A 24,965-nucleotide genomic window follows, 5' to 3' on the forward strand; every position below is an offset into this window, starting at 1 on the left:
ATATATACAATGGAATATTACCAGCCATTAAAAGGAAACGAAATTGAGTTATTTGTAGTGAGGTGGATGGACCTAGAGTCTGTCATACAGAGTGAAGTAAGTCAGAAAGAGAAAAACAAATACCATATGCTAACACATATATATGGAATCGAAAAAAGAAAAAAAAGTGGTCATGAAGAACCTAGGGACATGACGGGAATAAAGAAGCAGACCTACTAGAGAATGGACTTGTGGACACGGGGAGGGGGAAGGGTAAGCTGGGACAAAGTGAGAGAGTGGTAGTGTACATATGGACAAATATATACTACCAAATGTAAAATAGATAGCTAGTGGGAAGCAATCACATAGCACAGGGAGATCAGCTCCGTGCTTTGTGAGCAGCTAGAAGGGTGGGATAGGGAGGGTGGGATGGAGGGAGACACAGGAGGGAAGAGATATGGGGATATATGTTTATGTATAACTGATTCACTTTGTTATAAAGCAGAAACTAACAGACCATTGTAAAGCAATTATACTCTAATAAAAATGTTATAAAAAAAAATCTTGGGGCTTCCCTGGTGGCACAGTGGTTGAGAGTCCGCCTGCCGATGCAGGGGACACGGGTTCGTGCTCCGGTCCGGGAAGATCCCACATACCGTGGAGCGGCTGGGCCCGTGGGCCATGGCCGCTGAGCCTGTGCGTCCGGAGCCTGTGTTCCGCAACGGGAGAGGCCACAGCAGTGAGAGGCCCGCGTATGGCAAAAAAAAAAACACAACAAACTTGTTTAACCTTAATACACTACTGTTAGATGTTTCGCATTCCAGGGACATGTTCTCCAATACATTTAAGATTCAATGATATAATGGTATAATTTGTTTCATGCCCATGGCTATAAAATTATTAAAATTTCACCATATTTCATGTTACTATAATTCAAGGGCATAAGAATTTAAATTTAATTCAGTAAGAGCAATAAATATACTATTTTTTATATTGGCAGAAAAATACAAATGTGACAGTATTTAATTTTAATTATTAACCATGATTACTATGTCCATTTCAAATTTGTATTCAAATCTGTATGATAAATTAACCAATCATATGCTTTGGTAGTAGCAGTTAACCATTAGAAACCAAATAGCATTCATAGTCAACAAATGTAGATCTTATTTATTTGCAAGAATGTAAAAAAAATTTGGGGTGGTAAGTAATGCTTTTTTTCCTTATCAAATGCAGGGTCATGGTCTTCCTTTTTTTCTAGTTAAAAAAATATGGTTTTGTTTAAAGTAGAAAAACTGACAATAAAACATGGCAATCAATGGATGAGAAGCAAAGAACTAGTAATATACAGCATCAATTTCTCGGGTCCTCAGGTTTAGTTTGAAATGAAAGTTTCCCTGCAACTCACGTTTTCTGAGGGTTAGTAGTGACAACATAGATAGCTTGCACCAGGCCTCAGCTCAGCTTTCTGCCCTCTCTTGTTGTGAACTGCATTTAGCCTGGGTATCCAAGGTTTGGGCTGGTTCAGGTTAGCCTGATGCTAACTAGAGAAGATTAACCCTCTCAGCAGCGATTCCAGTGGGGAGTAGGAAATTGATTCTCAGTCTGTAGTAGTGCTGCCCAGTGGAATTTTCTGTGATGATGGAAATGTCCTACAACTGTACTACTCAACGTGGTCATCACTAAACACATGTGGCTACTGAGCACTTGAAATGTGGCTAGGGTGAATGAAGAACTGATTAAAAATTTACATAATTTAAATAGCTACATGTAGCTAGTGGCTACTGTATTGGATGGCACAGGTGTGGAGCACAGTGGAGGGACATGTGTAGTGTAGGTTTGGCTGTTATTGTTAGAGAGGTTCCTTGGACTTGGGAATGCCTGGAGATCAGGCCAGAATACAAGGAATGGAACAGTAATAAACTTTACAACTAATAACTCTTCAAGGCTATTATATGACAGGCATTGGGCTATATCCTATTTTTTTTTTTTTTTTTTTTTTTTTTGTGGTATGCGGGCCTCCCTTTGTTGTGGCCTGAAGCCCTGGGCTATATCCTATTTAATGTAATCCTTTCAACAACTCTCTTCCCTTATTACACTGAGTTTGGGCCAGGCACTAGGCTCTATATTTTCTCTTTCTGTCTCCCTCATAGATTCTGAAGTTGAGGCCTAAGGAACACAAAGGGCATGACCTTGGGCTAGTCTGTGATGGTAGTGGAATTTGATCTCTTGGGCCAGATCTCTTATGCACATGGACTATTGTCCTCTGTACTTTGCTGGTCAGTCTCTGGGGGCACAGGTTGCCTGGGAGCTCTGGTGTGGCTGTTTCATGCCCAGGCAGGATGAGCTGCCCAAGGCATAACCACAGTAATGACTGCTCAAGCAAGTGAAGGTTCAGCATTCGCTGAATATTTCTGGAATTTTGCAGAATAGGTGGTCATCTGGAAGACTGACTGCTCTAGCACAATAAAAGGCAAAGGGATTGTCTGGAGATGAGGCAATAAAATGACTGAGAGGGAAAAGAGAATGCTGTGAGAGCTGGCTTACACGTAAGAAATATCTTTCTGGTGTAGTTACTAGGTGAAAACAAATGTTTACAAGATCCTACAACTCGGATGCACCCTGGTTATCTCGAAGGAGTGGTTCTTAACCCTGGCTGAACAGCTTAAAAAAAATACTGATGCCTGGGCTTCCCCTCAGAACAATTGAATCCAAAGCTCAGGGGGTGGGGGCCCTGCACCTATATGTATAAAAAATTCCCCTGGTTGTGGTAACGTACAGTGTGATGAAAGGGAAGTACCACATTTCACGGTGTATAGTAAACATACAGAACTGGTAACCTTCAGGTGTTTTAACATATACAAGTATAAATGGCATTTAGAAGACTTCACACAAGTTGCAGATGGCAAAGGCATAATGGGTTGTTATTAATAGAAATTAATATTTTAAAATTAGAGGACCGTGTCATTTTTAGGTCATTGTCACAGAGCCTGAGCAAAACCTCTCTTGGTGATATGAATGGCCCATGGCTCTGAGACTGCATGGAATTCTGATAACATCATCATGACATAGCTTTTAAGAAATCTCCATGTGCTGAAAGCTGGCTGCCCTCATTTTTCAATGTACTTACTCTCAGTAGGTAGTTTACTCTTCCAACAGCACCGACTTTTCTCGTGTAATTCACAAATCCGATATTGCCTTCAGTGGAAGCATAGAACTCATAAATATGAATGTCCCCAAATCTCTTGATGAATTCTCTCCACACATCTCCTCGCAAGCCATTTCCCAATGCCACTCTCACTTTATGGTCACGATCGTTTAGTTTCTGTAGCAGGACGAAGAAGAGACCAAGCTGAAACATCTCTGGAGCCTGTACTTACATATTAATAGTGGCCTTTATGTTTCTACATATTCATGTTGGTTATCAGCTGACCTTAGTGCATGCCTTTTCTGTCATCCACACATATTACACCTCCCCCCCTACCAACACACACAGTATGGGCCGACAGTGGGAACTCTGATTTAATAGCTGAAAGGCTTGGATTTTCCCATTTTGATTTGTCACTTGACAGAACTAAGTGATGCCAACATTTAATCCATATCCAATCTGAAGCTTAAGTCATGCATTGATTGTTTTCTTGATGAGGCTGGTGGATCTCAGTGAATTGCCAGAAAGGAAAGGCCCCATGGGAGAGGTCTGTCAGAGACTGACACAATCTGAAGCAATAATCTTCACTTGACAATGACGAAGAAAATGGGAACACAGTGCAGGCAAAGAGAGAGAATCATTTTCTACAGTCATTCAAGAGAATTCATGTGAGGGCCTGGCGGGACTGGGGAGAAGACTCTTGATCATGCATTTGTCTAACAGATAGACCCAGTGGTCACAAGAGCAGGTAGAACTGAACCAACACAATGAAACTGTTCTGATGGGATGGGAAGGGGAAGAGAGAGAAGAAGCTGGCTCCCAGTTACCTGAGGTGGCCTGGGAGGAATATACTTTGCTATAAATAAAAATCACAAAGGAAAGGCTGTTTTGGGTATAAGAACTGAAAGCAGAGCTTGTATGAGCAAGAGAGGGGATGAGGACTGGTCTGCTTTCCATTTATGAGGCCCTACAAATACGTCCAAACCTTGGGTAATTTTAATGATATTTTATATCAATAAGGCATTTGATGTTATGTCAGGAGATCACAGCCTGGAGGGAGGGACAGGTAAATAAGTATAATTTTAACTTGCAAAATCTGTAACTTGATGACCTCTACCTAACGGAAAATAGGATGGAGTGGGGTAGAAGTGCCAGGAAACTAGGATTCTCCTCTCCTATCAAATGTGAATTTCTTTGACTGAACAGCAACTTGCTTAAAAGAGCAAATGTTCTAAGGAGTATTTTGTACCTCATTTCCTACTCTGTGAAATCACTGTGCAGTGATTCTGGAATAAGAGATCCTTTTTGAAAAAAAAACGTTTGCAGAGAGAGGCTGGCAGTTCTCTGACAAGGGGAGGGCCTTTGATATAGCAGTTAGAAACCAAACCAAACAAACCTTGAATTTGTTTCCATGTGAGAGAAGCCAAGGAGCCCGTGGAGCAGCATGTATGCATTTAATTTTTAAGTAGCTCCTTGGTCAAAAGTCAGGTGGTGAAGTTCTTTCAGGAGTCCTAACCAGAGAGGCGGACAATACCTTTCACTAGTTAAAACTGGGCCCCTTGTGCCGTCTTTTTGAGGAGGAAATGTGTAGAGAGAGAGAGACTAGGCGTGTTGTCCCAGTGTTTCTTAACCAGGGTGTTGAGGAGACTTACCTGAGAAGCCTTCTGAACCTGCATGAACTTATTTATTCTGACTGAGTGGGAACCTATCCTCTTCATCAGCTCTATCGGTCTGTAAGTCACTGAATCGATTCCCTTTTCTAATTATCAAGTACTTATAAGTCAGGAGACTATATATCTGGTTTGCCAGGGCTGATCCTGGTTTACACCTGTTGTCCTGATGTGCTAATTAATGACACTCCTTTCATTCTCAAATGCCCCTGTTTGGATAGTAGTTTATAGGGTCATCCTGTCCATAAGGCACTACTCTCCTCAGCAAGGATTGTCAGCTTTCCAGAGGCTACCCTTGCCCCCCACACTGCTGTCCCTCACTGCCACTCTGAGAATAAACCATCACAAATATTTGTGGAATACTTACTTTTGCTTGAAAATAACCACCTGACCTGGGGTTGACTTGGTCCCAGGCCTGTGTGAGAAGCTCCAAAGTAGCATTCCAGTGTGTAGACCGGAGACCTTACTTCTTCTATATGCAGCCCATAATCACCCTCTTAGTTCATTTCCTTGTCTATTGGGTGGTGAACATTTATCTCTCCCATTAGACTGTAAGCTCCTTTGAGGCCAAATCTCTCTATATGTCACCCACCATGCCTGGACCTGTGCTTTGCATATAGTGCAATTCTTGCAGTAAAAGAAGAAATAACCTCCACCAGGAAACCCTCAACTTCCTTGTTCAACAGTTAATGGCTGGGACATCAGCACCAGGGCAGGGTTTAGGGTGCAGGAGGCGGCAGTGCTCTGGAGATGTGGGAAGCGGGCCAGCCTCAGAGGTGCAGCTGTCACCTGCGGTGCCAGGTAGCTGGGCTAACAGTCACAATGCCATCAGCTTAGTTTTCATCATAAACGGAGGGATCTTATTACACCAGCAGAAGGGATTAAGGCTGTAGGCTGGAAATGTTTGTGGACACAAACCGAGAGGCCCTGGAGGCTTCAGAGATGTCTGGTTCTCATCTAAGCTTTTGCTCACCAGGGCCTGAGAGCACTGGTGTTTCTCCAAAAGAAGAAACAGTATTTCCTCACCACCAAAGCCACTCCCCAAAGGTCAAGGGTCACCTTCTCATTTTTCTTTAACAAAGATCGAACATTCTATTCCACATTAGAGGTGAGGTGCAACATGCAAACACACCTGGGGGATTTTAATCCACCACGGATTGAATGACTGATGAAGGGTGAGAGGTCAGGGTGTCCAGAGAGGGTGCAGGGCACCAGGTAATCAGAGGAAGCAGAAGACTTTTATTGAGGGCTTTGCTATGTGCCAGGCAATTGCCCTGCATTATCTTAAGGTTCCAAGGAGCCCTACTGAAATATGAGAGGTAATCAAGTAGTTGCCTCATATTACAATTGAGGAAATGGAGCTTTGAGAAGTTTAAAATAATTTGCCCAAGATCACACAGGTAGAAACACAGTTGTCCCCAAATTCAAATCCAAATCTACATGACTTCGGAGAGCACTCCTTTCCTTAGTTAAAAAAAAAGCGACACACACACACACAGAGTTTAAGAACCAAATAGTACTGAAAGACTTTTACATGAAGAAATGTTATTCCACTTATCTGTCCTCATCCTTTGCCTTCAGCCTACCACCCAGAGGCAGACACTTTTAACCCCTGTAGCTGTTTCTTCTCACCTGCATATTTCTAAATTAAATGCTTATACCACTATCTTTTGATTAATCACTTTAGACATTACTTACTGATTTCCTTTTGTGCTGGATGGGGATTAAGCTCTCTCCCAATTTTTCAATATCACAATTTTTGGTTAAATCAATATTCAGTGCTCACATTACTTTGCCCCTAATCCACCACTGATGAGCTAAGTATAATATACTATGAACAAATTCTTGAACAAATGTTTGTTTTTCCTGGGATTAATTTCCTCCCTGCCCCTTTGCTTCATTTTCTTAGTTTCTGTTTGTAGTTCTTTCCTTACCCTCCAAAAGCATCTAAATACAACGTTCCTCCTTCTATCAGATGATATAATTTCCTTTTTTCCATTTTTCTTCCTTTTATCCTTTTGCTCCAATCTGGACAAGTTGTTTTCCAGGCCTGGGGATACCCTTTGCCTCTCTTTCCTGGATCTTGTGTTTTCCTTTTTCTTTTTATACTCTCCTGTTAGGGTGGAATACTTTCTCTAGGAACTTCCTAAAGGAGGGTATACGGGAGGTAAGATTTTTTTGAGACTTTGAATGTCTGAAAATATTCTTATTTTATACTTGATTGATAATTTGGTTGGATATGAAATTCTAGATAGGTAATAATGTTTACTTAGAATTTTGAAGGCACTGCTCCCTGTAGCTACCAGCTTGAGTGTTGCTGTTGGCAAGTCAACTGTTATTCTTATAGAATCTTCTCTCTTTCTCTTTTTTTAAAATAGGCAATCATTTAAAAATAATTAATCAATTAAATAATTTTATTTTTGGCTGCGTTGGGCCTTTGTTGCTGCATGCGGGCTTTCTCTAGTTGTGGCAAGTGGGGGCCACTCTTTGTTGTGGTGTGTGGGCTTCTCAGTCTGGTGGCTTCTCCTGTTGTGGAGCATGGGCTCTAGGCACATGGGCTTCAGGAGTTGTGGCCCGTGGGCTCAGTAGTTGTGGCTTGTGGGCTCTAGAGCGCAGGCTCAGTAGTTGTGGTGCACGGGCTTGGTTGCTCCGCGGCATGTGGGATCTTCCGGGACCTGGGATCGAACCCGTGTCCCCTGCACTGGCAGGTGGATTCTTAACCACTGTGCCACCAGGGAAGTCCCTCTCTTTCTTTTTTTGATAGTCTTAAATATCATCATAGAATATTTTAAGAATAAAAAAAAATTCCACTCATTTTATTAGGTACTCAATTAGCCGTTTCAATCTGTCCTTCAGTTTTGGGAAGTTTTCGTATATTATTTCTTTAATAATTTCCTCTACATTTTCACTATCCTTTCCCCTATTTCCTATTAATCAGATATTGGATCTTTTGGATTGATCCTCTAATTTTCTTATTTTGTCTCTCTTCATGTCCATCACTTTGTCTTTCCTCCAATTTTTTGTAAGATTTCTCAACTTTATCTTCCAAACTTTCTATGGATTAAGTAATTTTTAAATCGTATTTTTATTTTTCAGGAGGTCTTACTCTTGTTTCTTTTTGGTAGCATACTATTTTTGTTTAATGGATATAAAATCTTCTCTATTTCTGAGAATATTAATTATTGATTTCTGGAAGTCTTCTCCTGCTCTTTGAATTGATGCTGCTTTTTCTTCTTTTTAGAAAATGATCTTTCCTGTTAGAGGCTTTCCTTTGGTATCTGTTCATATTTAGAAGTAAGGCAACAAAAAAGATGTTTGAGCCACTTTGTGTGGTGGGGAGGGGCTGTTGCCAGGTTGGCTGCACTGTCTGGTGATGGGGCAGTGAGCCAATGTCCAGTTTCTTTTCTGAGAATGTTTAGTTCTTCCTAAGCATAACCCTCCTCTGCTCTCTTGCCTGCAAGCATTAAACTGACTACTGGAGTTCTGGAAGCGGGGCAGGGGAAGGGAGCTGGGGTCTCCCTGGTCAGTAAGTAGACAGTTACTCAATCCCTGCTCTCAGTGCCTCACCCCTGCCCTCCTCTGCTCTTGGGATCCTTGAGTTCAAAGCTTCTCTAGCTCTTCTCCAGAGAATAAGCCTCCTGTCTCCTACAGAAGTGGGATATGGGAGCAGTAGGTATAGCTGTTTCATACACAGATTTTCAAAAATTCTCCTGTTTTCAAGCCTGGTACCTCATCCAAACCTCAGTTGTGTTTGGTGCCTCCAATTTCTCAGGCTTTAGGAAGTCAATCAGCTTCCTTCTTGTTCGTAATTGCCTCTCAAGTTTCACCCCTCTCAGCCCTGCTATGGCAATGACCTTTATCTTTCAGCTCTCTGTACTATGTAGTTCCTGGTTGCAATGTCTCTTAGTTTCTAGGATGATAGAGCTTGTGTGGCTTTTCCTTGTCCTCCTCATTTTGGGGAAGACTTCCAAGAGGTGAAAGGGCAGAAGCTATTCACCACCTTAGAAAAATTCCTGAGTCCATGTCCTTAACAACTAATATGCTATACTTCTGCTTGACTCCCTGAGGAGAACAGAAAGCAACCATTGACAGGAGTGAAAGGGTGAAATTCAACCTCTTCGTTTTACAGAAGAGGGCTTTCTGTGTCTAGTGTATCTTCCCACTGCACACAAAGGGATTGTCTTTAAAAACCACCTCCCACATCACTCTCAGGCCCTTTCGTGGTGCTTTATCACATTCACACTTGAGTCTCAGAACAGTAAAACTCTTGTTACCTGGACCAGCCAATCAGTCTCGCCTCCTGCCATGCTGCTTGCAGTTCCCAGTACGGCAGATGCTTTATTCCACTGCTCTGCCATGCTGTTCCAGCTAATCATTAGCCCTTCTTTCCCTGCATGGCTGGAAAACTTTTCTGCACCCTTCAAAACTCACCTCTTTGGCAAACCTACCCTGATTCTGCTCTCTGTCCTTCTTTCCCCTGGTCTACCCCTGTCCTGGACAAACTGACCACTCTCTACTCTGTGCTGCTACACACCCCTCCATTCTGTTTTCTTTCTTTTTTTTTTTTTTAAGATTTTTTTGATGTGGACCATTTTTAAAGTCTTTATTGAATTTGTTAAAACATTGCTTCTGTTTTATGTTTTGGTTTTTTGGCCACGAGGCATGTGGGATCTTAGTTCCCCAACCAGGGATCGAACCCGCATCCCCTGCATTGGAAGATGAAGTCTTAACCACTGGACCACCAGGGAAGTCCCCCTCCATTCTGTTTTCTATCTGAATGGAGGTGGTGCAGAGACAGACATTTTAGGCTGGGAAAGGACCACAGAGGTTACCTAATTTTGGAGGGAAGGCAGACAACACAAGGGAGGTGAGCTGAGTCTATTCAGCTGTTTCAGGGTTCTGGTCTATCTTATTTCCCCTTCCAAACACCAAGTTTTAAGATTTTTTTGTTCCAGTTCTGTGAAAAATGCCATTGGTAATTTGATAGGGATTACATAGAATCTGTAGATTGTCTTGGATAGTAAAGTCATTTTGACAATATTGATTCTTCCAATCCAAGAACGTGGTATATCCTTCCATCTGTTTGTGTTGTCTTCGATTTCTTTCATCAGTGTCTTACTATAGTTTTCAGAGTACAGGTCTTTTGTCTCCTTAGGTAGGTTTATTCCTAGGTATTTTATTCTTTTTGATGTGATGGTAAATAGGATTATTTCTTGAATTTCTTTTTCTGATCTTTTGTTGTTAGTGTATAGAAATGCAACAGCTTTCTGTGCATTAATTTTGTAACCAGCAACTTTACCAAATTCATTGATGAACTCTAGTAGTTTTCTGGTAGCATCTTTAGGATTTTCTATGTATAGAATCATGTCATCTGCAAACAGTGACAGTTTAACTTCTTTTCCAAATTGGATTCCTTTTATTTCTTTTTCTTCTCTGATTGCTGGAGCTAGGACTTCCAACATTATGTTGAATAAAAGTGGTGAGAGTGGACATCCTTGTTTTGTACCTGATCTTAGAGGCAATGCTTTCAGCTTTTCACTGTTGAGTATGATGTTAGCTGTAGGTGTGTTGTATATGGCTTTTATTATGTTGAGGTAGGTTTCCTGTATGCCCACTTTCTGGAGAGTCTTTATCATAAATGGGTGCTCAATTTTGTCAAAATATTTTTCTGCACCTGTTGAGATGATCATATGGTTTTTATATATTCTTCAATTTGTTGATGTGATGTATCACACTGATTCATTTGTGGATATTGAAAAATCTTTGCATCCCTGGGATAAATTCCACTTGATCATGGTGTATGATCCTTTTAATGTATTGTTGGATTTGGATTGCTAGTATTTTGTTGAGGATTTTTGTACCTGTGTTCATCAGTGACTTTGGCCTGTAATTTTCTTTTTTTGTGGTATCTTTGTCTGGTCTTCATATCAGGGTGATGGTGGCCTCATAGAATGAGTTTGGGAGTTTTCCTTCCTCTGCAATTTTTTGGAACAGTTTCAGAAGGATAAGTGTTAGCTCTTCTCTAAATGTTTGATAGAATTTGCCTGTGAAGCCATCAGGTCCTGGACTTTTGTTTGTTGGGAGTTTTTAAATCAGTTTCAATTTCAGTACTTGTGATTGGTCTGTTTCATATTTTCTATTTCTTCCTGGTTCAGTCTTGGGAGATTGTACTTTTCTAAGAATTTGTCCATTTCTTCCAGGTTGTCCATTTCATTGGCATACAGTTGCTTGTAGTAGTCTCTTATGATCCTTTGTATTTCTATGGTGTCATTTTTAACTTCTCCTTTTTCATTTCCAATTTTATTGATTTGAATCCTCTCCCTTTTTTTCTTGATGAGTCTGGCTAAAGGTTTATCAATTTTGTTTATCTTTTCAAAGAACCAGCTTTTAGTTTCATTGATCTTTGCTATCGTTTTCTTTCTTTATCTCTATTTCTGTTATTTCTGCTCTGATCTTTATGATTTCTTTCCTTCTACTAACTTTAAGTTTTGTTTGTTCTTCTATCTCTAGTTTCTTTAGGTGTAAAGTTAGGTTGTTATTTGAGATGTTTCTTGTTTCCTGAGGTAAGACTGTATTGCTATAAACTTCCCTCTTAGAACTGCTTTTGCTGCATACCATAGGTTTTGAATTGTTGTGCTTTCATTTTCATTTTTCTCTAGGTATTTTTTGATTTCTTCTTTGAGTTCTTCAGTGATCCATTGTTTAGTAGCATATTGTTTAGCCTCCAAACACAATTAAGTGTTTGTGTTTTTTACAGTTTTTTTTTCTTGTAGTTTATTTCTAATCTATAGCATTGTGGCTGGAAAGGATGCTTGATATGATTTCAATTTTCTTAAATTTACCAACGCTCACTTGGTGGCCCAGCACATGGTCAGTCCTGGAGAACGATCCATGTGCACTTGAGAAGAATGTGTATTCTGCTGCTTTGGGATGGAATACTCTATAAATATCAATTAAGTCCACCTGGTCCAATGTATCATTTAAGGCCTGTGTTTTCTTACTGATTTTCTGTCTGGATGATCTGTCCTTTGATGAAATTGGGGTGTTAAAGTTCCCCACTACTACTGTGTTACTGTCAATTTCTCCCTTTATGGCTGTTAGTATTTGCCTTATATATTGAGGTGCTCCTATGTTGGGTCCATATATATTTAGACTTGTTATAACTTCTTCTTGGATTGATCTCTTGATCATTATGTAGTGACCTTCTTTGTCTCTTATAACAGTCTTTATTTTAAAGTCTATTTTGTCTGATATGAGTATTGCTACTCCCTCTTTCTTGTGATTTCCATTTGCATGGAATACCTTCTTCCATCCCTTCACTTTCAGTCTGTATATGTCTCTAGGTCTGAAGTGGGTCTTTTGTAGACAGCAAATATACAGGTCTTGTTTTTGTATCCATTCAGCCAGTCTATGTCTTTTGGTTGGAGCATTTAATCCATTTACATTTAAGGTAATTATTGATATGTATGTTCCTATTGCCATTTTCTTAATTGTTTTGGGTTTGTTTTTGTAGGTCTTTTTTCTTCCCTTCCTCTTAAGTTCTCTTCTCTTATGGTTTGATGACCATCTTTAGTGTTGTGTTTGTATCTATTGCAGTTTTTGGGTTTGCTGTTCCCATGAGGTTTTGATATAGCAGTCTATATATGTACAAGGTTGTTTTAAGTTTCTGGTCTCTTTCCCGCCTAGAGGAGTTCCTTTAGCATTTGTTGCAAAGCTCGTCTGGTGGTGCTGAATTCTTTAGCTTTGGTTTGTTTGTAAAGCTTTTGATTTCTCCATCAAGTGTGAATGAGAGCCTGGCTGGGTAGGCTATTCTTGGTTGTAGGTTCTTCCCTTTCATCACTTTAAATATATCATGCCACTCCCTTCTGGTCTGCAGTGTTTCTGCTGAGAAATCAGCTGTTAACCTTATGGGAGTTCCCTTGTATGTTGTCATTTTTTCCTTGTTGCTTTTATTATTTTTTCTTTGTCTTTAATTTTTGTCAATTTGATTACTGTGTGTCTTGGCATGTTCCTCCTTGGGTTTATCCTGCCTGGGACTCTCTGTGCCTCCTGGACTTGGGTGACCATTTTCTATCCCATGTTAGGGAAGTTTTCAGCAGTTATCTCTTCAAATATTTTCTCAGGTCCTTTCTCTATCTCTTCTCCTTCTGGGACCCCTATAATGCAACTGTTGGTGCATTTAATGTCCCAGAGGTCTCTTAGGCTGTCTCATTTCTTTTCATTCTTTTTTCTTTATTCTGTTCCACAGCAGTGATTTCCACAATTCTGTCTTCCAGGTCACTTATCTGTTCTTCTGCCTCAGTTATTCTTGCTATTGATTCCTTCTAGTGTATTTTTAATTTCAGTTATTGTATTGTTCATCTCTGTTTGGTTGTTCTTTAGTTCTTCTAGGTCTTTGTTAAATGTTTCTTGCATCTTCTTGATCCTTGCCTCCTTTCTTCTTCTGGGATCCTGGATTATCTTCACTATCATTATTCTGAATTCTTTTTCTGGAAGGTTGCCTGTCTCCACTTCACTTAATTGTTTTTCTGGGGTTTTATCTTGTTCCTTCATCTGGGACATAATCCCCTGCCTTTTCATTTTGTCTAACTTTCTGTGATTGTGGTTTCCATTTTGCAGACTGCAGGATTGTCTGTATCCACTTCTGAGAAGTCCTTTTGATACAGTCTTTCTTTAAGCTCCCTTTAAATTCACAGAACCTGGGTCTCCTGTCGTGATTTTTTTTTCAATTGTGGTAAAATACATACAATGTAAAATTTACTCTCAACTATTTTATCTGTACAGTTCAGTGGTATTAAATACATTCGTAATGTTATGCAACCATCACAATCATCCATATCCATAACTCCTTTCATCTTGTAAAATTGAAACTCCATACCCATTAACCTCCCTATTCCCCCCTTCCCTGCAGCCCCAAGCAGCCTCTATTCTACTTTCTGTCTATATGATTTTGAATACTCTAAGTACCTCATATAAGTGGAATCATACACTGTCCGTCTTTTTGTGATTGGCTATTTCACTTAACATAATGTCCTCAAGATTCACCCAGTGCTATGGGAAAGGTCCTTACCCAGCTTACAGCTAATTATGACCCTCATAAATCTGTTGAATGTACCCCCTGAATCAGAATAATATGTGCTGAGCCCAAACATTTGGGGGGAATACATTACTTCCCTCAAGTCAGTTATACATCTTTCAGGGGCAAGAATTTAGAGGTTCATTCAGCAAAATTTGTTGACGCATAGGATGTGCCAGATACAGATCTCGGTGCTGGGGATCTGGCAATCAGCAAAGCTCCTGATGCATGGAGCTTTCATTTAACTGGAGGAGAAAGATAACAGTCATATAAACATGCACTATGTCAGAAGTGACAGTGCCACGAAAAGCAGTAACCCATGAGATGCATGGTAAGGGGTAGGGTGGTATGTTTGAGAATTTGTAGGAGGGGTCTCTTTTATGAGGTGACATGTGGGCAGAGACTGAATGAAGTGAGGAGAGAAAGAACTAAGGCAAGAGTATCTTATAATTCTTTATGTCACACTGCTTCTGTTACAGGCATACCTCGCTTTATTGTGCTTTGCAGATACTGCATTTTTTTTTTTTTTTTTTACATATTGAAGGTTTTTGGCAAACTGGCATTTTCAGATGATCGTTAACATTTTTAGTAATAAAGTATTTTAAAATTAAGGTATGTACACTGCATTTTAAAGATATAATGCTATTGCACACTTAACAAACTACAGTATAGTATAAACATAACTTTTATGTGCACTGGGAAACCAAAAAATTCACGTGACTTGCTTTATTGTGATATTTGCTTTATTGTGGTGGTCTGGAACTGAATCTGCAATATCTCTGAGGTAGCCTGTATATAAATTGAACATAACAGTTGCTTATAAATAGCAATTGATCAACTTAGTGATCCTTTGAGTTTGTTTTCTTATGATGAGTGAAAGGATTAAAGAAAGTAGAATCTTGTGAGTTTACTGCATTATATGGTCTAGTGGTTCTCATCTGGGGTTGATTTTGCCTGCCAGGGGACATCTGGCAATGTCGGAAGACATTTTGATGATCATGACCTGGGGGGATGGGGAGGGTACCACTGGCATGTCCTGGGTAAAGGCCAAAGATGCTACTATACATCCTATAGTACATGGGATAAGTCCATACAGCAAAAAATAAACTGGCCACAAATATTAGCAGTGCCACTGTTGAGAAACCTTGATCTGGTCCCCAGGCAGGCTGCCCTCTCTGATGAGAGCTGAGGGACTGGGAAGAAGGAACTGTTTCAAACAACCCCTTCAAGATATCTGGATATCTGCAAATAGGGCAGATCCAAAGCCCTTGGAGTTACTTACCTTTGGGGCAACTGTTCTAAGCTTGGTAACAGATTTTGTCAGATGGTTTCAAAGCCATATGGGGGTTTATTCAGTAAGCAACATTAAGTAAAAGTTTCCTGCATGCCTGTGGTATAAGAGAGGGCAAGGAGCTAAGATGTGGTCCCTGCCATCAAAGATTTTACAGCCTAGGGAGGATGGGAGGCATGAAGACAAACACCTGCAATCTGACAAGGGCCACAAAGGAGGAGAAAACAAATGAGGTAGGGGAAGGGAGCAATGACTTTTGTTGGGGTGACCCAAATAAATTTAACATATGAGGTATCATTTGAACTGGGCTTTGACTGTGAGTAGGGTTTAAACAGGTAGAGAAAGAAGCAGAGGATATGCTAGGTAGAGGGTCAGATGTGAAAACAGGTACAAAGGTAGGGAATAATAATGTTATTACAGCAGCTGCCATCTGGTAAATCCCCTGTGGTAGGTGTGGTGCCAGGCTCTTTATCATGAAAAGTAACTGTAGTGTAAACTGAAAACCGATATACAAGAAGCAGCTGAAACCTAGCATGACCCAAAGTGACTTGAATTCCCATCTTATGCATTTCAAAAAGATAATGAAACATGGGGAGTGTTACCTGGGGAGAGTTGCATAAATACCGAAGCAGTTCACCGATATACTGAATGATAGTGACGTTATATTTTCTGCAGTCATCCCAAAACTGGCTGGCTGAAAATTTGGCCCGCAAAACAACAGTAGCACCTACAGAGAAGGTGTAGAAAGTACTAATAAAGAAATGCTACCAAAAAAGTCCCTAATTATACTTGTCACTTTTGAAATTTATAAATTAAAAAAAATTATATATGAATTATATTCACAAACAAGTATTAGGTACCAGTTATATTCAATGCAAAAAAAATGAATAAGACACAGTTTTGTCCTATAGGAGCTTCCAATCTAGTGGGGGAGAAGACACAAATTTTTCTAATTAGAGTCAGTGCGCAATAAACGAGGTTCAGTGAGGCCCTAAGGGTGCGCGCACGCGCGCGCATGTGTGTGTGTGTGTGTGTCTGTGTGTAGATTAATTCTGCTTGGGGGCAAGGGCTGAGAAAGGCATAGGATTTGAATTAGGTCTTGAGAAGTGAATATCGAGAAAGATGAGAGAATTCCTGGCGGCGGAAAATGCATGAACATAAAGACAGGACAGTCCAGAAGGTTGGGGGATGGCCAAGACTCTGCTGGCCTGTGACTAGAGTGGTGAAGGCTGGGTGGGTCAAGGGAGATGAACCTGGAGAAGCAGCTAGGGGTGCAATCTTGGAGAGTTTTTAAGTGCCAGGTGGAGGAGCCTGACAGTTTTATAAGTGATGGAGAGCCAGGGTCTTGAGTAAGCAGGCTATATTCTTCTTTGATGGGTGATGTAGACAGAATAATGGTTCCCAAAGACATCCACATCCTAATCCCTAGAACCTGTGACTATGCTACCTTACATGACAAAAGGGACTATGTAGATGTGATTAAATTAAGGATCTTGAAATGGGAAGATTATTTTGGATTGTCTGGGAGAGCCCAATGTAATCACAAGGGTGCTTATAAGGGGAAGTCAAGAAGATCAAGGGCAGAAGGAGAAAGGATGACAGAAACAAAAGATTGGAGTGAAATGTTTGAAGATGAAAGAAGGGGCTACGAGCCAAAGAATGCAGGCAGCCTCCAGACACTGGGAAAGGCAAGAAAATGGATTCCCTAGAGCTTCCCTAGAGCTTCCAGAAGAAATGCAGCCTTGTTGACATCTTGATTTTAGGACTTCTGACTTTCAAAACAGTAAGAGAATAAACCTGTGTTGTTTTAAACCACTAGGTTTGTGGTAATTTATTACAGTAGCAATAGGAAACTAATACAATGGGTATAAACAATATATCTATCATATCCAATCTAACGATAGGTATGAAATGTAGTAAAGTGAAATTTAAAAATGTCACAAATATTTTTCACATTATTAGTTTATTTCTACTCCTAAATATACAAAAGTCCAATATTTTAGGAGAAATTTTAAAAAATACTATATTTTCTTTTTTAGCATCTATCAATTGTGCTTAAGCAAATGTGTGAGTGATTGATTTGTCTCTACGAGAGTTTCAGAGTCACCCTGTTCTTGAAGGGCCCAACAATATGATCAGACCCAGGCATTCCTTGCTGATTTGAAGACTGGTACTGATGCTGGGCTAAGTGTTTTATAGCTGATCAGTAAGTTGATGAGGGAAAGGAGCAGAGGCTTGGAGAATCATATGTGTATTTGTATATGCATATGCGTATATGCTACTATATATAATAAATATTTAAAATAAAATGTCATATGGCAGAAAAAATTAAGGTGTTTAGCTTAGTGAGAAAGTTAGAGGTGGTTTCCTGGAAGAGGTGGATATTGGACTGAGACTTTATATATACAAAGGGCAGAAATCCTACTGACAGGAGAAAGGATGGCAATTTTAATTTAAATGGTAAAGTTTCAGAAGAAGAGAGAAGAGATGGAAAGCTAAGTATTCTGACCAGAGCTGAGGACCTGTGGGAGTAGGGAAGAAAAAAGTAGAATGGGACAACTGAATGAGAAGTTTAAATCAGATGCTAATGGAGATCAACATGTAGATTTCTGAAGACAGAAATGACATAGGAGAATTATTTATGGAATCGAAGGATCAAGTACCTTAACCTGGATAAAGACCTAAAATATTTTAAAGAAGTTTCCTCTTTGATATACTGAACAATTATAGCATTATATTACTAGACAAGCAGGCATGAGAAAATATAAATTCTTTTTATTTATTTATTTATTTATTTGGCCACGTGGGATCTTAGTTCCCTGACCAGGGATTGAACCCGGGCCCTTGGCATTGAAAGCATGGAGTCCTAACCAGTGGACCACCAGGGAATTCCCTATAAATTTTTTTGGATGCTTGCTATTGTGAGCCAAACAAGCTAGTTATCAACAGGGAATTAAACACCGTTCCAGGCACACAGGAAAGTAGCAAATTTTGTATTACTTTTCCTTATGAGCACATTGAATGTGTACTGGGCTCCAACACCTTGTTGAGAGAAAAAGCTTACCAGTCAGGATACATCCATGTAAGCCAACCAAAAGCGCAGCACTGTGGTACAAGGGTAGGGTGGTATAGACTACGTCATTCTCCGTTATCCCACTGGCAGCAGCAAGGTTGGCTCCATACCAAATGCGAAGATGATTGATCATTGCAGCTTTCGGGAGACCTTTGTAAACACACAAGAGAAGCCATGAGTGAACCAAGAGTGGTCATTCACAGACATGTGGTCTGGGAGAGAGATGTGGCTTAGGAAGATTCATCAGCTGGTGATTAGAGGATTGCATTCAGTTACACCAGAAGTTGGCAATTTTTTTTCTGTAAAGAACCAGATGGTAAATGTTTTAGGCTTTGCAGGGTCATAGTCTCTATTGCAACTACTCAACTCTGCTATTATAGCTGAAAGCAGCCACAACAAAAAGGAACAAACTTGGCTCTGTTGCCATAAAACTTTATTTACAAAACAGGTGGCGGGGCTGTTTGTGGCCCACAGGCCATAGTTTGCTGACTTCTGAGTTACATGGTTATTACAGTAGTAAGTTGAGGAAAAAGGAAAGAATGTCTATTGAATTTCTGCTCTGGGTCTACCACCTTGCAAGGTATAGTTGATCCTTGAACAACAGGGGTTTGAACGGCTCGGGGCCACTTATATGAGGATTTTTTTCAATAGTAAATACATCCATGGTTGATTGAATCCATTAATGAAAAATCGCAGATACCTAGGAACCTATATGGAGGGCCTTCTATAAGTTATACGCATATCTTCAACTGTGTGGAGGGTCAGTACCCCTAACCTGCACATTGTTCAAGTGTCAACTGTATTTTCAAAATTTCATTTAATTCTCATAATTAATAAGTAGAATTATATTCTCTAATTTGCAGATGAGAAGGTTGAGATTCAGAGAGAGTAAATAGCCTATCCATCCTATCTCCTTCCTTCATAACCACTTTTATGAATTTCTTATGTACTGTTCTAGAGTTTCTTTATACAAATATAAGCTCATTTGCTTATATGTTCTTGCCCTTTCCCCCATTTTAAAAAAAGCACACTTTTCTGCACTTGTCCCTGCTCCACTTAATGTATTTTCGAGTTCTGTCCATATTTGTATGTAGAACTTTCCCCTCTTTTTTCATTCATTTATTCTCTCTCTCAGCTGCATCAAGTCCTTTGTGTGTGTGTTATAATTTATTCATATTATTTTGCAATTTCAAATGATGCTGCAGTGAATAACCTGGTCCACATGGCACTGTGCACTATGAATGATTCTCCATCTGTAGGATAAATTTGCTGGTGTGAGACTGCTAGGTCAAAAGATATGTCTTTGTAATTTTGATAGACACTGCCACATTGCCTGTTATAAGGGCTGTCCCCATTTACTCCCCCATCAGTAATACATGAGTGCACCTGTTTCCTCATAGCCCTTCCAAGGTATCCTTTCAAATGTTGGGATTTCTGCCAAACTAAAAGGTGAAAAATGGTATCTCAATGTAGTTTTATTATACTAAGTACATTTGCATTTTCTTAACTATAATTTATGTAAGTTTTTTGTAAGACTTAATTGAAAGAGTACACTTATATTGTTTCCCATGGGAGTCAGTTCAGTTGGGAAGGGCATGAAGTCATTACCAAGGGGCTGGGGCTAGAGTTTAAGACCTGAGTGGGTAAACTGGCTTTGGGAAGAGGAAGGCAATTCTCTGAAGATTCAGATGCTTCAATATTTGATGGTACCTTAGCTGGATATTGCCTGAATAAAAGTAATTTGTTATAAGGCAAAGCAGTATGGCTGGCAAACTACCATCATCATAAACACAATTCACAATTCATGGTCTTTGTTGAAACAGAAGAAAGCATCAATAAATCAACTGTATTCACCTTGGAAAAAAATTGTCCAGATAGTAAAAGCTCTGAATTATATTTAAAAAAAAAAGAAAAAAAAAGAAATGCACATCCTTTGCTGGTTTGAAGTACTTTCAGAAACTTTCCTAATTAAAATTTTTGTTTTAATGAAGAAATAAGAATATCTGGTAACTATTACATAATTTTGTGCTACTGACTGAGGAACAAGGAAAACATTTTGTTCTCTGATTGCTTAAATGAATTCTTTTAATTAATGTTTGGAAGAGTAACTTAGCAAATATTTTATTCAGAGAGAAGAAAAGTAACAAAAACGTCAACCCAATTATATTCCAATTAAATCTAAATTCTGAATTATAGGATTAAATTAAAGACTGCTTATTCTCTTTTTCCCCTAAAATGAATTTTATATTTGATGTCAAAACCTGCAATTGTGAAGAAGTGTCTTAATACTATATACTTACCTATATAGTATTAAGACTAGAACACCCAGTCACTAACTAAAAGGGCTTGTTTTATCTCAGCTATTTCCCAAACCAAAGTTTTCAGTTTAGTTTTACCATTCTATTAAAAATGAGAGTAGGGCTTCCCTGGTGGCGCAGTGGTTGAGAGTCCTCCTGCCAATGCAGGGGTCACGGGTTCGTGCCCCGGTCCGGGAAGATCCCACATGCCGCAGAGCGGCTGGGCCCGTGAGCCATGGCCACTGAGCCTGCGCGTCTGGAGCCTGTTCTCTACAACGGGAGAGGCCACAACAGTGAGAGGCCCGCGTACCGCAAAAAAAAAAAAAAAAAAAAGAGGGTAAAATTTCCATATATTAGGGTAGAGTCTGGATGTAGTGGAAGCATTTGGTTAACTGTGTCATCCTACCATTCTGTTGGCATGGCGATATATAACTTTTGACAAAACAGTGACAGACATTATGCTCTGGGAATCAGCTTTAATAGGTCATCCCCAGCCACCCCTCCTCATGGGGCTCAAAGGAACCCTTATTTATTGATTGGCCAAAAAGTTCGTTCAGGTTTGCTGTACGATCTTAACGGAATTTTACAAGGAGAATGCATATTTGTATTACCTGCTTAAGTTAAAATTTTAACCAAAAGAGATAAATGATTCACATAGTCAACTTCCCAATATTAATAATTAGCATGCTGGGGCTAGCTTCCTGCCCTCCCCTTAAATATATCACTCAGGCTTCATTTGATTACGTTTTGGTAACTTCCCCTGGCCTAGAATAGGCAGACATCAAATAGCTGTTAAATGGATGAACTAGGAGGTGTTCTGGCAGAATGGTCAGTTGCATGAGCTGTGGAGTCAGCCTACCAAGGTGAATCCTGACACTTCTACTTCTGGTCTTGGAAAGTTCTTAACCTCTCTAAGCATTGGTTTCTGAATCTGTAAAATAGGAATAAGAGTAGTACCCACCTTAAGAGTGGTGGGAGAATTGTATGAACAAACGCCGTAAAGCTCCTAAAGGAGCACCTAGTACATCCTACCTTTAATATTGCCTGGTCCATGTGGCAGGGTTCCAGTAACACTGATAATTGGCAGTGTTTTCTCTTAGTGGCTTACAAAATAATGGTGCAGCTTACACTGAAGGTGTAAAGCATCCTAGATTTGATGAAATACACTATTTTAGGCCCTCAGCTAAGAGCCATCCTACACCCACAGCACCAAACAGCTCCAAGTCAGTGTTGCATGGAAAGATAGTGGTCAAAATATTTGTATAAATATAACCCCATTATTGTTCTGCAGTCTTCTTTGGTGGTCCATTTATAATTGGTTATACATTATATATGGACTCTGGATATAATATAATCAAAATGCAGCAATCGTTAAAAAAATTCCAACAACCTATTCAGTGCCAAATCTTATCCATCATCATAACTATTTTTGTAGTTCTTGATTAACCTCTTTATCTGTTCTATACACCAATTGGGGGAGATATGCATAGCTTAGAGAAACCCAAATGGTTTCATATGCTATGAAACAAGATCAATTCCCACAGGCAAAGAGCTAAATCCCCTGAAGTATTAGTTATCTGATAAGTTTTGCCGAAGAAAGAGAGCATTTGAAAATCTAACCCAACATTTAACACTTTCAGGATAGGTCCATTTCTTGGAGAATCCTCTCTTTATTTTTACCTGTGGTTCCAGAAGTATAAATGTATACGGCAGGAGTGAAAAAGGTCACTTCCGACCTCCAGGACTCTGGGATAGATTCAGTTGACACTTCATCCACTTTGTCTAAGAAAGAGTCGACCCCATCGGTGTTAGAACTTCTGCTCACGTAATAGATGGCCACATCATCTTTTTTCAGGCTTGGCAGCACCTCTTCAACAGCTGCTTGTAGTTCTTAATTTAATGAGACAAAAAATCCAAACAAACTAAATTAGTTCATTTAAGTCTATTAGTGCAATAAATTTTGCAGTGATTTTGTTTTCCCCAAACTTTGCTAAAACGTGTCGATATAGTGATGCTTAGAGTTATGCATATTTAACATGGAATTTACCAAATTTGAAAATATCCCAAGATCCCAATATTTGAGGGGAGGTTGGGTTTTAATGGTTTCATAAGCAGCAGATGGTTGGCTGAAGTCTGTACTTTACATGGCAAGTGCAAACAAATAGACATATGGGTAAAAACCAAGATTATTTAAGTGTATAACTTTTATGCATATCTGATATATATATATATATATATATATATATAGTTATTCCTAATATGTGCCCCACAGGACCAGTGATTTTAAAAAAAGAAAATTTTAAGGAAAAAGAGAAATGAAAAGAGGGGAGCCATGCTACTAACAAAGATGATAGAAGCTAACTTTATATAACACATTGTTTTACATATCAGCAACAAGTAGTTCTACTAGGAAGGTTCAGCTGATCTGAGACATAAGCTCCAAATCTCACAAGCACCTTCTCTGGCCTAAGAAAAAATAGACCGATTAGCATGTTTTTCAAACTATGGGTCATAATACAGCAGTGGATTGTTAAAATCATTTAAAGTGACCATTATTCTAAAAAATAAAATAGAATGAAATAGAAATTTTCAGAGCATATCACACACAGGAAGAGGTAAGTATTTTTTTTTTTAAGTTTTGTTTCAGCTATGTGGGTGTGTGTGTGCTGAGTCACACAAAAATGTAGTTTTTACAGTGGGTCAAGGTCAAAAAATTTAAAAGGCATTCATGTAATATGCAAACCACATTTCAGGTTTGCTACTTGGTTTTTTGTGCTGCTAAACCATAAGATGAGATGGTCTTTAAGCTTATTTGTCTTGAATGGTAATAACTGAAGTGAATAGGCTTATTCTTAATAGGAAGGTGACTCAATATCCCAGGGAATTACCTTAGGGAGGCTAAACCTCCCTAAGGAGGTTTATCCCACGTTATATGCTTTGTTTTTCACATGTTTATGTATGATGTCTCCATCAAGACATGAGATATCATCTCGACAGATGCATTTTAAAAGTTTTAAAACTTTTTAACCAAAACAATCATACACCTGACAAATATAAATCAAATAGTACAAAAGAGTTTATAATGAAAATCAACAGGCCCTTATCTCACAAATAAACCTGCTGCCTAGAGGCAATGACTTTCAGATTTTTTTAGCTGTTTCTTCTAGCAATCACTTCTCCATCACCAAATTATGTGCTTTTCCTGCTCCCTCTTGACTTATCATTTTTGATCCCCATCCCCTTTGTCCACCCCCAACAGTTATTATCTTCACTTTATAGTCTAGGTTAACGGTATTTACATCTATTCTGAAACTATAATTCTGTCTTCCTAGCTTTGTCTGTGTGTTGGCTCTAGAAGCTCTAGAACCAATCATCAAGATTGACAAGATTATGACAATGTAATTATTTGTAAATATGACTGCAGAGCCAAGTAACACACAATAATCATCTTTCCCTTCTTGAATAGTTTTCTCCTGGAGTTTCTATTGGTCGTCTTCCTCAATGTACTATTTGCCTCAGTTCTTTTTTTTAAAAAATTTATTTATTTATTTATTTATTTATTATCTTTGGCTGCATTGGGTCTTCGTTGCTGCACACGGACTTTCTCTAGTTGTGGAGAGCAGGGGTTACTCTTCATTGCGGTGCAAGGGCTTCTCATTGGGGTGGCTTCTCTTGTTGCGGAGCTCGGGCACTAGGCGCACGGGCTTCAGCAGTTGTGGCACGTGGACTCAGTAGTTGTGGCTTGCGGGGTGTAGAGCGCAGGCTCAGTAGTTGTGGCGCATGGGCTTAGTTGCCCCACAGCATGTGGGATCTTCCCAGACCAGTGCTCGATCCCGTGTCCCCTTCATTGGCAGGCAGATTCTTTTTTTTTTTAATTTTTATTTTATTTATTTTTTTATGCAGCAGGTTCTTATTAGTCATCCATTTAATACACATCAGTGTATACATGTCAAACCCAATCGCCCAATTCATCACACCACCACCCTCATCCGCCCACAGCTTTCACCCCTTGGTGTCCTTATGTTTGTTCTCTACATTTGTGTCTCAAATTTCTGCCCTGCAAACCGGTTCATCTGTACCATTTTTCTAGGTTCCACATATATGGGTTAATATGGTGTGAGGTGATACCTCATTGTAGTTTTGATTTGCATTTCTCTAATAATTAGTGATGTTGAGCAGCTTTTCAGGTGCTTCTTGGCCATCTGTTTGTCTTCTTTGGAGAAATGTCTATTTACGTCTCTGCCCATTTTTTGACTGGGTTGTTTGTTTTTTTAATATTGAGCTGCATGAGCTGTTTATATATTTTGGAGATTAATCCTTTGTCCGTGGATTCATTTGCAAATATTTTCTCCCATTCTGAGGGTTGTCTTTTCGTCTTGTTTATGGTTTCCTTTGCTGTGCAAAAGCTTTTAAGTTTTATTAGGTCCCATT

General features: G+C 39.4%; 1 protein-coding gene across 1 annotated transcript in view; it reads right to left on the reverse strand.

The window, feature by feature from the left end:
- SLC27A2 (solute carrier family 27 member 2) overlaps window positions 1–24,965 on the reverse strand; it is a 54,893-nt gene that overhangs the window by 15,744 nt on the left and 14,184 nt on the right. Inside the window, exons 2-5 of the mRNA XM_024118070.2 lie at window positions 22,215–22,424; window positions 18,229–18,387; window positions 15,767–15,891; window positions 3,110–3,304 (exon numbers count right to left, since the gene is read on the reverse strand). Of these exons, the coding sequence (XP_023973838.1) occupies window positions 3,110–3,304; window positions 15,767–15,891; window positions 18,229–18,387; window positions 22,215–22,424 (689 nt within the window). The remainder of the gene's footprint in view (window positions 1–3,109; window positions 3,305–15,766; window positions 15,892–18,228; window positions 18,388–22,214; window positions 22,425–24,965) is intronic.

The sequence above is a fragment of the Physeter macrocephalus genome, chromosome 11 (genome assembly GCF_002837175.3).
Source record: "Physeter macrocephalus isolate SW-GA chromosome 11, ASM283717v5, whole genome shotgun sequence".
Lineage (NCBI taxonomy): Eukaryota > Metazoa > Chordata > Mammalia > Artiodactyla > Physeteridae > Physeter > Physeter macrocephalus.